The 17,243-nt window shown below is 42.7% G+C and overlaps 1 protein-coding gene across 1 annotated transcript in view; it reads right to left on the bottom strand.

Moving 5' to 3' along the window:
- Positions 1-17,243, bottom strand: part of LOC138286353 (uncharacterized) — a 1,286,679-nt gene that overhangs the window by 956,646 nt on the left and 312,790 nt on the right. Inside the window, exons 41-44 of the mRNA XM_069226509.1 lie at positions 11,225-11,368; positions 7,028-7,157; positions 3,329-3,503; positions 400-542 (exon numbers count right to left, since the gene is read on the bottom strand). Of these exons, the coding sequence (XP_069082610.1) occupies positions 400-542; positions 3,329-3,503; positions 7,028-7,157; positions 11,225-11,368 (592 nt within the window). The remainder of the gene's footprint in view (positions 1-399; positions 543-3,328; positions 3,504-7,027; positions 7,158-11,224; positions 11,369-17,243) is intronic.

Here is a 17,243-nt window from a genome sequence, read left to right as displayed (position 1 = left end):
GACTGACCTTTTAATTTGTCTGGTAATGGCTGCTTTTATGAGTTGTGTACGTTTTTATATTAATGTAATGTAATTTATACTTGAAGTTATTGTTCATACTGGGCATATTTTAATCATGGATATTATTGTTGCTCCTTGCTTTTATAGTTTTTATACAAAGAACCAAATAAAGCCTATTTTGATTTGATTTGACGTTGTACTAAAGAAAATGAATTTACAGTCTGTTTAAGAAAATCTTTAGCATATGTGAGCAATGGTCTTGGTGAATTGGGTCCTGAGCTTAAATAAATTAAATCGAGTTAACTTGATTAATCATAACCACTTGGACAATTGATGTCTTTTCCCAGGATGCCCTTTCTAACCAATGAACAACACACCGAATGTAAAAGCATCAAATACCTCTAATGAGAAGCAGGGATTCCAAGATGAAGCTCAGGGGCACATCACTGATGCTGACAATGCGGAAGTTTCTCAGTAAATTGGCTGGCAGCATGCAAGAAGCAGATGTGGACCTCCAGGACTGGGTGCTCGACACACTGCTGCTGCGTGGAAAAACGATACTGCAGTTACAATTTATAACAAAGGGATGTATATTTTTTCAAAGCGCGCTTTATTCTTTCCGGCTGTAGTCATTACCTTGTTATTTTAATAAAACGCACCAAGCTCATTTAGAAAAGAGGTTCATTCTTGTAGGAAAGGCAGGTGCTAGTCACATGAAACTTGTGTATCTAAAATCAGGTGTAAACCTAACCCCAATGGGGTATGTATGTTTTTCCTCAGGTAAAGCACTGAAGTCTGGAGTCGTTAGCCACATTACCTCTTCTCTTAGCAAACAGAAATATACTGTAGTATTTCAGTATGTGATGATGTTTTAAACAGCATTGGAATTTATTAAAACACTTCCATAGCAATACAATTGTTATCACTTAGCTTGGGGTGAAGCTGGTTGCTACCAGGCAATTCTCAAACTTTCGATTTCACTTCATCCATCACATATTGCCTTCTATTAAACATTTTGATAAATAATTTGAAATGGGCAACTTAAAATAGCCACATGATGCCTTTCCAGCAGTATTAGGTCATAAGGGTCACTGAGTTTACTTTGTTGGCACCCATTTTCCTTTTTAGGTCAAGCCTAGACAGCGTGCATGCGCTGTCTGCAAGACCTGTTGGAATGAGTATAGGACTTTGCTCCTGCCTGCCCGCTGCCTGCAACTTACCATAGGTTGAAGGCAGTGATGCTCTTGTTTTGCTGCCTCCTAACTGGTTTGGTAGCCAATATATCACTTCCTGTACTTGGCTGAGGCAGACCGGTCAAGTACAGTTTAATTACGCCTAGATTGATTTTTTTCTGTTTGGAAGGACTGTTTTTTTGTTTCCTCCCTCTTGTGTTTGTCTGTAAGCACTCGCGTTCATGTGTACAGTTTGTTTTCCGCATTTGCCCTTCACTTGGTCCTTACTTTACATAATCAGTAAATACATGAATACATGTAGTTGTGTTTTGTGTGTGTTTTGTACATTTATTTGTGGATTTATATAACATGAAATCGACCCAGGAATTGAATCCTCAACAGCAGCTCTCGCCACACAGCGGGAGAGCGGAGACTACAATATTCACTGCACTCACGGAAACTCACCTCATAATGCTTTGCAGGCATACCTTTTTCTACATATTTTTGACCATAACTCAGCCTAAGGTAGACCTAGGGCAATGGGACCACCACCAATACATTAAAAAACGATGTGCTCTTTCTGTCCAGGCCATCTTATGGGTCATACTACGTTACAGGGGGCCTACAAATCATAACCTCTTCCACCCTTCCACCAGTCAATGCATATTTAGATTCTCTTATAGCTGAAACTTTTGTTTTTACATCCAAGAGGAGTTTGTGTTATGAGGGCCTTGTTTGTAATAATATTCTGACATCCTTGCTATGTCTCCAAATATGTAAGACACTATGCTCCCCAAGGGCTAAAGGATGATGATTGCCCCAAGGCACTACTAACTCAGTAGGCTCTACAGGGACATGTAGCCACGACCAGTGATACTGCACCTTCTGCTGTTGACTACAGGGTCATCTAGCCACGCCAAATAGTATTGCACCTTCTGCTAGTGCACAAACACAGTTTATTTCTGATAAAGGTTTAATGTGTGGCAATGCTAAAGATCTCAGCCATTTCACTTAGGACCTGGTACTTCCTCTGCCGTTTCCTGGTTTGGGGGACAGTCTGAGCTTCTGACACCAGAAGAAGTTCCCAATGTTCTATGACACTGTACTCAATGTGCATTTGGCTCCACAGGGACATCTAGCCACAACCAGTGGTACTGCACCTTCTGATGTTGACTCTACAGGGACATCTAACCACAGCCTGTGGTACTGTACCTTCTGCTGTTGACTCTACAGGAACATCTAGACACAACCAGTGGTACTGCACCTTCGGCTAGTGACTCTACAGGGACATGAAGTAACGACCTGCGGCACTGCACCTTTGTGCCGCTGACTCCACAGTTAAATGATATTTAAAAGGACTGCTGGGCCTGAAAATGTGTAATACACTATACCCTCAAGGGGCTGATTACACCGTTACACTGCAATGTTCTTTGTCATTCTTTTTTCATGTGACTATGCCCTATAGAAGATGACTATATGGTTACATGACCATGTTTCTTGAGAATGCTATTTTTAATGTGGTGCTCTGTAGGGGCTATTCGGACCATTACAGTCTAATGCCAAGAGTATGAAGGAATGCACAAACACAGTTTATTTCTGATGAGCAGCTCTAACGCTTGCTATTGCAAGACCTACTGCATTGCAAATGCTTGTTTATTGGACTATCATTCATACCTACAAAACTATGTAAACTAACAGAAGTCATATGTAACATGGAATTCATCGGATGGAACTGCAGATCTTTAAATTAACTGTAATTTTCTCTTAAAGGCTGGGACTGCAACCGCTGCAGCATCATACACTTATTAACAGGGTGACAAATCACCAGCATTATCTTATGCATAAATAAAGTTTTTCATTGAAAGCAAAGTACGTAAATAGAGGAGCATGCTGGAAACTAAATAAATTAATCGATATGGTTACAGTGAATAACAAACCTCACATACGCATAGGTGGAACAAAATAAAACAAAAAATCCCCTTTAATCTAGTGGAATATCAGTTAATCAATAACAGGATCCAGCCATGTAAGCTTGTACAGTTAATTCAATTTTATAACTCAACTTCAGAGCATCGAAATGCTATATTTTATTAGAGCTATTAAAGTTATGATTTCGAAGACTGGCCCCATCAGAAGAAGTAATTAAGCGTTTATACCTGCCGATGACAGAAATACAGGCGCCTGCTGGGTTTAAGGAGATTTCCTCCAATTGCAGGCTGAGGGTCTCCTTCCCAGAATGCCTAGCAGCTTGAATCAGGCCGAGCAGCTGTCCGAGGGTAGTGAGCTCTGACAGCTGTAATTGCTCCAGTCCATTAAAGCAAATCCAGGCTCCTAAAAAATAATGACATTTGCAGATTATAAAAGAACTCTGCAGACAAGTCATTTTTCCAGATACTACTGGGAAGGGAGAGAGGTGTGGAGAATAGAGAGGAATAATAATGAGACGGAAGCAGCTGTAGCAGGATCAGGGCTCAGTTTTCCTAGAAAGAGTGTCTGGGGCTCAGAGGGTATGCCTATGTCATGGAATCATATGAACTGTAAGTATGAAGGTGTGTCCACAACAATCAATATCATGTTGAAACAGTGACATCACTAAAGGAACAGGAAAACTAAGGGTCATATACATCATGCATTTTACCAGTCGCAATTTGCAGAATCAAGCCATTTGCGACTTTTAAAATGCATTTTGGTAGGTATGAATTCCAATTTGCAATTCAGTAACAAGTTACTGAATCACAATTTGGAATTGAGAATACATACCAATTCGGTACTAGGAAGGGGCTTGTTCAGAGCATCCCTTCCTAATACCCAATCGCAGTGGTATGCAAGAATGTTTTGCAACCCAAATGCGGTCACAAAACATTCACATTTTACCACCTACTTCAAGTAAGTGGGCACCCGTTTGCAAATGGAAGGGGTCCCCATGGGACCCCTTCCCCTATGTGAATGGTAGCTAAAACGCTTCATAGGAGCAGGCAGTGGTTCCATGGACCACTGCCTACTCTTAAGAAATGTAAAGAAAACTTTTCATTTTTCTTTTTTTTAAAGCATCCTATTTTCCTTTAAGGAAAACAGGCTGCATTAAAAAAAAAAAGATTGCTTTATTTAAAAGAAATCACAGACATGGTGGTCTGCTGACCCCAGCGGGCCACCATCCCTTTGATGTTTGCGTTTCCTAATGGGTCGCAAATGGCAGCCTACCTCATTAATATATTATTAGTGAGGTAGGTCTATTTGCGACCCATTAGGAATGCTAACTGAAACTCATGGAGTTTCATACATTAGAAGTAGCAATGACCTAACTGCGATTTACAGAGGATCGCAATTAGGTAATTGCTGTTTCTAATAATGATACATATGGCCCCAGAAGTTACATCTATTACCCTTTAACACTTGATGGCATCAACCTCTTGTCCTACCACTAATTCCTCAAAAGCCTCCTATTAGCTGCTGAGGGGGGGGAAGTCTTGGGGTAGAAACCACACAAAGTAAATAAAGGCTCTTACAGCAGTGACTAATTTCCGTTTGTGCACCTGCCTTCATGACTCCAGAGAGGCAAAGCAGCAAGGGTAATGCCAAGTGCAACAACAGGCAAGTCAGGAGTAGTAACTGCAACTCCCAGCTATCCCTAATTCGCGTCCATATCTGGAAATGGGTACTGAAGTCTGGCTCAATACAAGAAATGGGATACGCAGTAACAAATTTGGAGCCCCATCTAAAGGGAATGAGACTGTAATTGAGATACTGCAGTCGAAAGATGGAAGGGAAGGCTTCAGGCAGTATTTAGAGTTTGGCGAATACAATACTCCATCAAAATGTGACAGATATCCCGGCTGCTGTATTACAAGTGACAATGGCGATAAAGCTCTTTTATTACAACACATAGACTATCTGACACATTTGCGACGAAGTATCCCATCTGCCAAACTTCATATGAGGCCATTACTAGATTCTGATATGTTATATTGCGCAGACTGTTAATGGGCAAATAGATTAAATTGCTTGTCTTTATAAAATCAATATCTGCACAGATGTATAAATATATACATGAAATGCGTTTGGTAACATTAAATAAGGAGTACTTATTTACCCCAAGAATGAGACCGAATACTGGTACAATTGCATGAGGCTTCATCTGAAACAGCAGCAAGGCTTTGGTCCCGGTGTCTGCTAATCTTTTTTTCTGGCCTGCAATCCTCCTACTGCCAGAACCTTTCATCCATTTCTATCCCTTACCCTTCCAGTCCATCCTTTTGCCCCTCCCAGGCATGGGAACCACTGCTTCCATTTACCACCTGGTCACAGCAGGCGACAAATAGGAGAGCTTCAACACCACTGGCAAAAGAATACCATGCAGTAGTTCCATATCTGCATAGTAATTTCCCATTCCAAGGAGCTTAACTCATAATGAATAGGTGGACTCCATGCAGAGACACTGGAAATTCCACATGGAATTCCCACTGACTCGTAATTAGGCCCCTCGTATTTAAGTGCTAAAACATACCCCACTTTTGTTTGGTATGCTGTTTAAATTGACATTATTATTCTTCTTATTATTATTATTATTATTATTATTAATGTATATTATACCAAGATAAATACAAGGGAACTGAGGCGTCAGAGTACAGTAAAGCAAAAACATATTCTCCAGGTCTTTTCAAGGTCTGATCAAGGGAGAATACATTCTGTAATAAAAGCTGTGTACAGCACAAGCCAACTGCACCCGGCAATGTGCATTGCACACATCCAGTCCTGAACGTGGCAGCCACGCATTGTGGTTGGAACATTGTTACCCGCACATCATTGCATTTCTGATGATAGGCCACGCAATGCAGTATCGTGTGGGAAGTGTGAGCAACAGCACAAATAAACTCTATAAAAATGTCAGCCAGAAATGTACAAATACACCATTATGGTAAAATCTTTAGTCCATAATCAAGAAACTCATTATCTCCAAAGAAAGTGCTAAAAAGTAATAACCATGAATTGTGTGTGTTGGGAAGGAGTTGACCAGATGTGATTTACTCATAAATGGTGATAGGGAGTACAACATGGGGAAACAAGATAAAAACATGGTGATGGTTTCTTGCTATTGGTTTAGTTTCACATAAATACAAAAATATGAAGACTAGGATGGTCAGGGGATTTTGCTGAAAATGTGAAATAGTAATTACTGACGTGTGAAAATTTAAATTAATTTGTCACCACCAGGTACAGCGGTCCACTTTTTTGTTTTCAGCTGCAAAATTATTAGCAAGAACCCAAAATTATGATCATGTGTTGACTCAGTTGCAGATTTCCTATGACTGCCAGTGGAGAACAGACCATGTTTCAATATAATGAAGATAATGAAGCCCGTCTTATAGCCCTTTATGATACTTCTGTACAGTTTTCACCAGACAAGTTTCTCCCTTATCTTCCAACTCAATTTATTTGTTCTGCCACATTACAGAGGAAACGTACAAATGTCTGTCATTCTGGCGTCTACACTTTGGAACTCCTTGCCTTTAGTCCATTGGAAGCTACTGTCAGTTTGGAAAGTGAATAAAAACGTCCGTATTTCAATATTAAGTCCATAATATTATTGTCCCTGTTGCTTAGCTCAGCTCAGCTATCTAGATCACTTAATCAATTGTTTCTTATTTTTTTAACTTACACTGATCTCCAGTCTTCCATTTGATTACACTATTTGCATGTGAGTCGGGATCCAGGCCACAATTTTAGGATACACACACGGACACATTTACATATAAGTACAGTAAGAGGGAGCCATTTCTATCATTTGGGGTTTTTAATTGAAAAGCTATCTTGATCCGGCCCTCGAGGGCCTGGTTGTGGCATTCTTCTGTACTCACCTGCAGATGCCAGTCCTTTGCATATGTCTTGAAGGATGCTGTGGTCCATCGACCTGGTACAGTTGAAGACAAAGAGCGCCCTCCCAAGACAGAGGCTCAGCTCACGCACGGTTGATCTTTTTCCAGATCCCTGAAATAAAAGATAAAGTAACACAATACTGGAACAAGCTAAATTATAAGTATATTGATGCATGGGACACGCATCTTTAATTAATGCGAATTCCTCGTGAGGGCATTAGTGAAGAGTATTAGTAAGCACTGGGCACTGACTACAAGCAGCATGGGAAATGGTCCATATTTTACAAGGGGCATTGACAAATCGCAGGTTGGGGAAAATCTGGACACTTGGGGGCTCCTTAGAAAGCCAGCCATTTTCACCTAGTCCCCCACACCCTAAAATTTCAATAATATTCTTGTGAAAGTATAAGGATCCGAGGACACGCCCCTAACAAATCACTCCATCGTTATCAGAATTAAGATGTCACTCGTAATGGGGGCCAAAGTCCACATTTCACAAGACAAGACAAGACAAAAGGCGGCAAAAAATGGAAAGGTAAGGGTTTCTTCACTTTGACAACGAGATCATAGAAGTGTGGCACCATTGTATAGCTCTTCGATATTCATTTATTTATTCAGGAGCGTTGAAAATGTGCTTTATTTGTGATAACTTTGCAGTCAGTTGTTTTGATGGAAAGTGAAGCAAAATATTAAACTGAGCAGAGGTTCGTTAAGAGTCCAGCAGGCTGAAGTGAAAACCACCCAGTTGCATTTTTCTATGATGAAACAGAGAAACACTGGATTTTGGGAAATTATGTCCTGAAGAGTTCATTTTGATGGGTTTCCTGAAGCAGAGGTCCTTGGCTCAGCTCTAAGGTGGGATCCACTTTGACCAGTATTACAAAGTGTGCTTTGCAACTGTTTTTGTGTTGCTGATCATTTCTTTCGAGTATTGCTTCTTTGCATGGGACGCGCAGTATGCATCGCATGGCCCTGTTATTATCCTAAATTCTGTCCTCATGTATACGGACAATGTAAGGGAGGCTTGGCGCAGGCTGACAGGCACCTCACTCTGGAGACGCATATGCAGCTTTCAGCTGTAATTGAACTGAATGACAAGGTCTGATAAATTACTGTGGACCAAAGAAAACATTTTGGGTCAGTAGTGGGTTAAAGTTTTGTAACTATTTGTAAGTGTTTTTGTTTGTCCTGCTTGTGAGACTATTTTCAGTCTTCAGCTGTGCTGTTCTACAAGTGATACCACTAGAGGGGCAACCATGGGTTGTGTGTTCAGCTCAGGGCTTAATTTATAAATAAAGAGGTGCCGGTGCCCAAAGCCCTCCTCTTAAACACGCGGCTGCTGCAATTAAATGTGTGAACACGGAGTACTGAGGCAGCGTAAGCCTGAAGTCATCTCGGGCCTCTTCAATCCACATAAAGCCACTCCCTGCCCCTTCAGCTCACTCTTGCAGCTTTCTACTTTCTTCCTTTGTGACGCTTTTCATTTTACCCGTCCTCCGTCTTCCCCATATGTGACTTCTGCTCGCAGCAAATGCTTGAGGAAGAAGAGTAAGCCCCGGCCCTCAAAAATAAGTGCCGGTGCTCAGCACCGGAAACAACAAGCACAAATTAAGCACTGGTTCAGCTGCAGATGGCAAAACTCATTCATGGGCGTAGTACAAAATTCGGCAGATTCCAAACCTGAACACAGGAAAACCACTGTGTTCGGACTGCACCTGCCTGCACCACACATGCAACCCAAGGAGCGCAGTGCCGCTGGGACTAGGGGTGCAGAAGGCACTGCAGCACCCCATAACATATGAAAGACTTTAGATGGAGAATGAACAATAACGAGGGCTCTCTAATGTTTTTTAGGCAGCATTTTTGTGTTATCGAAACAGCCTGCCACATATCCCTATGCCTTTAGGAGGTGGTGTTGCTGACCACCATCCCCACCTCTTCACTAAAAATTGTTGGAGAACCACTGACGGAGTGTGGAAGGCACTAATGAAATGTGGACAGCACTGACGGAGAGTGGACAGCACTGACGGAGTGTGGGCATCACTGACAGAGAGTGGACAGCACTGATGGACAGTGGACAGCACTGACGGAGAATGAAGACCACTGACGGATTGTGGACAGAACTGATAGAGAGTGGGCAGCACTGACAGAGTGTGGGCAGCACTGACGGAGTGAAGGGAGCACCGCAGAGTGTGGGCAGCCCTGCAAAGTGTGGGCAGCACTGATGAATAGTGGACAGCACTGAGGGAGGGTGGACAGCACTGAGGGAGGGTGGACAGCACTGAGAAAGTGGACAGAAATGATGGGGGTGGCAGAACTGATGAAGAGTGGACAGAACTGATGGTGTGTGGACTGCACTGATGAAGTGTGGGCAGCACTGATGAAGAGTGGACAGCACTGATGAAGAGTGGACAGCACTGATGAAGAGTGGACAGCACTGACGGATTGTGGACAGAACTGATGGAGTGTGGTTAGTACTGATGGATTGTGGACAGAACTGATAGCGAGTGGGCAGCACTGACTGAGTGTGGGCAGCAATGATGGGAGTGTGGGCAGCACTGATTGGAGTGGGGATAGCGAGTAGCTATTCACAGTGGAGCGGTCTCAGACTGACCATGCCGTCTGTCACAGGATGAGGACGGACACTCTTGTAGCACTCAAAGCTATGTGGAGCTGGATGCCGCACATGGATCCGAACGACGCCACCCGACAGCGCGCGCAGGGTATTGCTCAGCAAAAACATTCCAGATTCGAAGCTGACGCCGGGGAATTCAAAGGTAAGGAATCTGCAGCTAGAAGTCTCTATCAGATTTAGCAGATTTGGACATTGATTTACTTCCATGTAAAACAGAGAGAAAAATTAATTTGCTCCCATCTGTTTACTGTGAAGTAGACAGCGGGGGCCAGGGGTAATGTAGGGCTCTTACTGCACTTCTGACAGGGCTGGTGAGAAACAACTTATGAGTGAGTTGCATCCAGAGGGCCCCACCTTGGGCTTTCTATTTTGACAACACTGCTTTGACTGCGTCGGCCATCTTGAACTTCGACCGCGAAGGTAAGGTGGAGGGAATTGCCCTCAAACGTCTGAGGTCCTCAGCCTTTCTTTCAAAAATTAAAATACCTCTAACAGTCTGGTATTTCTTTTAATCGTATCTCTCTCAAGTGTGTGTAGAAAAATAATAGATGGAGAAAACATCAGCCCAAAGAAGCAATCTGTTTTAAATTGCAGCCTCAAAAGTTTATGATTTTCAATGCTATCACCCTGGCCTTGAAACTTCCAATGCAAAATATCAGCAGGGTATACTTTTAACCTTGGTGTGACATTCACATGCGTCTTATGGGAAAGTTTAGGAAACTAATTTTAATCTCCATTATGTTTTCTAAAAGTAGGAAAAAAAACTTTTATCAATGTGAAAATATTTATTTTCATTATTTTTAAAATATCCTGATTTTTCAATGATTCTTCCAACAAAGTGGATCATTAAATTTCTGATTATTAAATTCTGAATCTGATTGCCATTTCCGATTATTAAATTCTGAATCTGATTGCCATCTGGGCATCCCCAAATAAAGTGCGCAAAAGCTGAATGGAACACGTGTTGTAAGGGAGAAGTCATCTCAATGACTCATAACTCTAAATCTATGAGCTTGCCCTTATCTAAGATCCATCCGGCCACGATCCTCTGTGTGTTCAATAAGTGCCTAAGACCCCCTTTCTAGTCATCGGCTAGCTAAAGAGATTTTTACCTTTCAAGAAGGGTTTAACCACCGCTCTTTTGACTAGGCGGACCTTGAATCAAGATAAAAATGTCCCTTTACTCATCAGGCATAGGTAAAATCCAATTTTACCTATGTCTGTTTCATTCAATGTTACTCTTGTATGATTACTCGCTGGTTGTATTCTCAGTCTTCTCCAGTTTCATACAAACTCTGGTACCCACCAATGGTTTGCATAAATGTGAAGAGTAGGTCTGCACAGATTATCCACCATAGAATTACATGTATAGGGTGCTACGGGAGACATCCTTTCGTTGCACCTGAGGCTTTGCACACACAGCAACCCGATTCAGTGGGATCTGGCGACAACGTCTGTTGTCTGCTGAACAAGGTTAGAGTTAAACCCTTTCCAAAGCTATCAATAAGAACAGCTATATTACTATTTTTAAGTATGCACTGTACCTCGGGTCCCATGCACATGGCACCAACCATACAGGAAACCGCTGCACTAATATTGAGAAAAGCCCTTTCAGTAAGCGGCATAATGAGTATGTGCTCCGCAGACCCTTGGTATTCAAAGCCATAACCAAACTCGACGTCACCAATCTGCAAACAAAAGAGAAAAAATGAGTAATATAAGTGATCAGAGTATCTCTGCAAAAAAATATTTACAAAAGGTCAAATTCAGCTAAAGTAAAACAGCTAATAAAAGTTCTGTATTTATGTATGTGGTATTTGTATAGGGGAAACTTGGCCAAATGTCAGTGGAGCACTGTGCAGGGTCTAAGGCAGGTATAGAGTCATGATGTGGTATGAGAGGAAATGGTTTCCTGGAGAAGAAATGGACTGTTACTGCATCATGATGTAGTGTTCTTTAAAAAGGGGTGTCTTCAACAATTTGCTAAATTCAAGGAGTATTGGGGAGGTTGTCATGGTTACAGGGATGCAGCGGCAGCCGCCAAAATCTCAAGGGGACGGAGACGGAGACAGGGGGTGTTAGACTTTTCATCCTTGGCGTGGTCTCCCTTAACTTTTTGCCTCTGTTCCCCAGGTTGTTGATGTGTGCTGGACTCTGATTTTACTGTTTTTGTTACTCTGGGCACTTTACCACTGCTAAGCAGTGCTAAAGTGCAAGTGCTCCTGTTTAAAATGTGTACGTAATTGGTTCTCCATGATTGGCATGTTTGTCTTACTGTTAAGTCCCTAGTAAAGTGCACTAGAGGTGCCCAGGGCCTGTAAATCAAATGTTACTAGTGGGCCTGCAGCACTGGTTGTGCCACCCACACAAGTAACCCTGTAATCATGTCTCAGACCTGCCACTGCAGTGTCTGTGTGTGTATTTTTACACTGTAAATTCGACTTGGCAAGTGTACCCACTTGCCAGGCCTAAACCTTCCCTTTTCTTACATGTAAGGCACCCCTAAGGTAGGCCCTAGGTAGCCCCAAGGGCAGGGTGCAGTGTATGGATAAGGTAGGACATATAGTAATGTGGTTTATATGTCCTGACAGTGAAATACTGCCAACTTCGTTTTTCACTGTTGCAAGGCCTGTATCTCTCATAGGATAATATGGGGGCTACCTTTAAATATGATTAAAGTGTAAATTCCCCTAGAGAGTAGATGGACATGTGGAGTTTGGGGTCCCTGAACTCACAATTTAAAAATACATCTTTTAGTAAAGTTGATTTTGAGATTGTGCATTTGAAAATGCCACTTTTAGAAAGTGAGCATTTTCTTGCTTAAACCATTCTGTGACTCTGCCTTGTTTGTGGATTCCCTGTCTGGGTCAGTTTGACAGTTGGGTTGTTTTTCACCTCACACTAGACAGTGACACAAAGGGAGCTGGGGTGTAACCTGCATTTCCCGATTAGCCATCTCTGCTAGGAGGGAGGGGTGGAGTGGTCACTCTCATCTGAAAGGACTGTGCCTGCCTCTGACAATGCAGACTCCAACCCCCTGGTGTGTGTCTGAGGCCTTGCCTGGGCAAGGCAGGATTTCACAAGTAGGTGTGAGTCCCCTTTGAAGAAAGGTGACTTCAAAGACTAAAATGGGTATAATAAAGGCACCCAAATCTACAGACTTTAGAAACACTTCTGGAACCGAGAGGAACCTCTGCCTGGAGAAGAGCTGATAGCTGAGCAAGAAGTGCTGCCCTGCCTGTGACTGTGCTTTGTGGAGCTTTCCTGCAGTGCTGCTTCTGCCAGAGTAAGAGGGCAAAGACTGGACTTTGTGTCTCTTCCATCTTGTGAAGAAGTCTCCAAGGGCTTGAGTTAGTGCTTGCCTCCTGTTGTTTGAAGTCTCAGGGACAGCAAAGACTTCTCTCTGCCAGCACCTGGCGTCTCGGGAGAGACTCCTGCTCTGACAAGTGGTGCCCTATCCAGCCCCTGGGCCCTTGAAAGGAAAGCTGGTGGAAATCTAAGGAAATCGACTTCGGACGACTCCGGACCGACGCCGCTGCTGAATCCGGTGACGCCGCCTGCACCCGACGCCTTGACCTTCACTGGAGTGCGATGCTCTTCGCAGGCCCGACGCCACTGCAGCCCCGCTGAAGTCCGCGATTCCGTAAAAGTCGCCGCACCACGTCGTGACCGACGCCGCTCGGAGTGCGTGGATTCAACGTTTTGCACAGACGCCGCGATCCCCGACTTCGCGCATCAGCTTGTTTTCACTCTTCACCAAAGGTACTGTATTTGGGGGTCTACACGACTCCGTGTCCGGCGCCGCTGGTGTCGGCTTGTTGGGAACGACTCTGTCATGACGCCGTGATAACATCTCATCGAAGCATTTTTGTTTCTAAGCGCTATTTTTGAGTTTAATCTTTACAAATTCATAACATGACTTGTGTATGTCGGATTTTTTGCCGTTTTGGTCTTGTTTTGTTTAGATAAATATTTCCTATTTTTCTAAACTGGTGTTGTGTCATTTTGTAGTGTTTTCATTGAGTTACTTTGTGTGTTGGTACCAATACTTTACACCTAGCACTCTGATGCTAAGCCTACTGCTCTGCCAAGCTACCAAGGGGGTAAGCAGGGGTTAGCTGAGGGTGATTCTCTTTTACCCTGACTAGAGTGAGGGTCCTTGCTTGAACAGGGGGTAACCTGACTGTCAACCAAAGACCCCATTTCTAACAGGGGGGAATAAAAAAATCAAATAAACGTACCTTACCTCCGTCTCCTCGCGCTCCTCTTCCCTTAATGTGGTGTCCCAGGGGTCTATGCAGTTCCTCCAGCTCAGGTGTTAAACACAGTCGGGCTGGAGAAACTTAAGTGCACATGTGTGTTTGGCCGGCCTGAGACGGCTGGCCAAACATACATGTGAACTTAGGTGTACTCTCTCCTCCTTCCCCCTCCCACCTCCCATGGCCCTGCCCTGCCCATACCTGTATTGCTGGCTGGGCCAGCAGATGAAAAATAAAACGATAGTTCAACAATCGTTTTATTTTTAAACTCCTGGCTCTTGGCCAGGGGGGCGACGCTCCTGCAGGGATGTCATCCCAGATCCTATGGCCATAGACAGAAAAGGCATCAAATCATATCTGAGGGACTGCACATATTGAAACAATGTCCACCTATATGTCTTTTCCATATTATTCTCAGCTCCTCCCATCAGGCAACATCTGTATACCATCAATACCTGTACCCATAAGCACTAGATAATAAGACCGAAGGGTGTTTCCTTTCATGTCTCAGTTCTATGTTGAAGAAACAAACTAACGAACTGCTTGTTCGTCCTGAGGAATGACTCTATAGAAGATTTATCAGTGGTAACCATTTTAAGTGGTTCTTCCCTCTTTATGTACTTGATCTAGAGTCATCTCTCAACACCTCTCAAAGTCTTATCTCTCTTCCTATGAGATGCATCTCAAACACCTCTGAATGCCATCTCTCTCTTCCTATGAGTTGCATAACAAACACCTCTCAATGTCATATTTTTTTTCCTATGAGAAGCACACACAAACACCTCTCAATGTTGTATCTCCCTTCCGATGAGATGCATAGCAAACGCCGCTCAATGTCATATCTCTCTTCCTATGAGATGCATCAGATACACCTCTGAATGCCATCTTTCTCTTCCTATGAGTTGCAAAGCAAACACTGCTCAAAGTCATATTTCTCTTCCTATGAGATGCACACACAAACAACGCTCAATGTCATATCGCTCTTCCTATGACATACATCACAAACACCTCCCAATGCCTTATCACTCTTGCAAACACCTTTTAATGCCATCTATCTCTTACTATGAGTTGGGTAGCTAACACCTCACATGCCATAACTCTCTTCCTATGGGGTGCATCACTCTGCAAAGGAAAATGCAATCTTAATGCAAACACTTTTAGAAACATAACGTATCCCATAACAGTTCTATGTGCTAGCCAGTTTTTCTAAATGTTTGCTTGATTGCTATTAGTAATCACTGGTAATGTGTACCCCTGGCATTTCTCTGCTCAGTGTGTATGATAATAGAAACGGGGAGTGTTTCATTGAAGCAATAAGCACTGGCAGCTCCACTGAGCTCAAAAGTCACCGTTTGTCATGGGGTTTGCCAATCTGCTTTGCTGACAGTGGTTGAGCCCAACCTGCAGATAATGGGGACTTTCACTTTTTGCAGTGGATTTGTTGTAACAACCGACATGAAACACTTTTATTATTAAATATGTATTTACATGTGTGCACCAACTCTAGTACCCCTCGCTTTTGTAATTGTTTTTAACCAGTGCAACTAGGTTGTGCTTCAAGATTTACGAGATATATAACAGTGGCCTTACATGACCACATGTCTGGGGTCACACTGTTTATCACTTTGTTTCTGTTTTTAATATGCTTGGGCCCTCGTTATGAGTCGGTCTGAGCAGATGCACCGTGTTGAAGGGGGATCACAAATGTCCGGGTGTTTTTGTACCTGGTTTTCCAGGGTACAAGCACCCCAGACTCGATTTTACCGGCAGGGAAATCCAGCTGTACAAATCACTTTAGGCTCGGGCTGCAACAGCATTCAGGCCTCATCCCCTTGCTCTGCCTGACCACCTTCTCTGGTTAGAGGGGAGCACTGTATACAAGTAATGCGTCCCAGTGATAGGGCACTTCTTCCCCTTCCGTCCCCTACAATCTCCATCCTGCCACACACAGAAGCCCCTGTTCCAATTTACCCATTACAAAGAGCAGGTGGTATAATGAGATCAATAAACCCCAAAGAATGTGGTCGTTTGTGCAGTTTTACATCAGGCAAAACTGGGCTGGCATATTTATCCCCCATTCCATGGGGTTTAAATCATAAATGCATGATATCGGCATGGCATTACTCCATGGTACCGGTAATCACGAATGCGGAGTTTGTACCACACCAGTACCATGCAACTCGTAGTGAGGGCCTTAATAAAGAAAATTACACCTTTTCTGTGATTTTGAGCACACACACTGAACCATATTAATATTATTTTCAGCTGTCAAACTTACAGCTATTAACACTGAAGTGTTTTGATTTTTTTGTCTATACTAAAGTAACAAGATATATTACGTTGCATTAGAAACCACTTAAAATATGCAGTTCAAGTACAATACTTAAAAATATGGGATATATGATACGTGTCTAATTGTAACACTTGAATTTTAAAATTAATAACTGGCCTTAGTCATTGAGAAACGAAAAGAAGTATGAGCCCAATGTTTATTTTGGCAGATGGAACGCCATCACAAAGATTATAGATATATTGTGTCACTGGGACTGTAAATTGGCCCAGACACTAAAATATAAGTGCACCCATTAATGAATTAGATAGCTAAAAAGTGACCCAGGTTTGCAAACTGGAGTAGTTGAGAACGTGTAAAGACACGCTGCATAAGTGTTTTGTAAAGTAATGAAAACTGCATGGATCTGTACTTGCTGCAGGCAATCATAAGTAGAAACCAGTCCAGTAGGTCATAAAACAGGGCCACAAACAGCCCAAAAAAAATTGCTAACATACTGACCAGTAATACCGGCCCATTGGGCACTTCCAGATTGCCCTATGGGTCATTTAAACCCTGTTGTCGCCTTATTACAAGTGCATTAAGGGCGGCAGACGCAATATCTGTCACGGCCTAAATTATGCCCTATTTTAGTTATTACCGGATAACCAGTGTAATCCGCTTTGATAATTACTTGTCTTCGTCATTTTATTGCTGACCAATGTAAAGACAGGTTTACATTTAAAAACATTCCTCCATACCCAATGCCCCCCTGCATCTCTTAATTCAACTGAAAGATCCAATCACATTAATTTAGAGTTGAACACTGTCTGATCTTTGCAGGAGTGACCATAATTCTTGCATATTTGGCAGCTCAGCTTGTGTTAAAAAAATGGGCATTAATTGAATTGTACTTTGCAGTTATCCTGTCTGATATTAGTCTTGCACCATAGTTAGAAGTCGCACAGAGTAGTAAGTTGTTCATAATGATACCATCCACTTACCGCAGGAGTAGAGAAGCAGTCAGAACATAAC

Source organism: Pleurodeles waltl, chromosome 3_2, assembly GCF_031143425.1.
Source record: "Pleurodeles waltl isolate 20211129_DDA chromosome 3_2, aPleWal1.hap1.20221129, whole genome shotgun sequence".
NCBI lineage: Eukaryota > Metazoa > Chordata > Amphibia > Caudata > Salamandridae > Pleurodeles > Pleurodeles waltl.
This window is presented reverse-complemented; position numbering and strand designations above follow the sequence as displayed.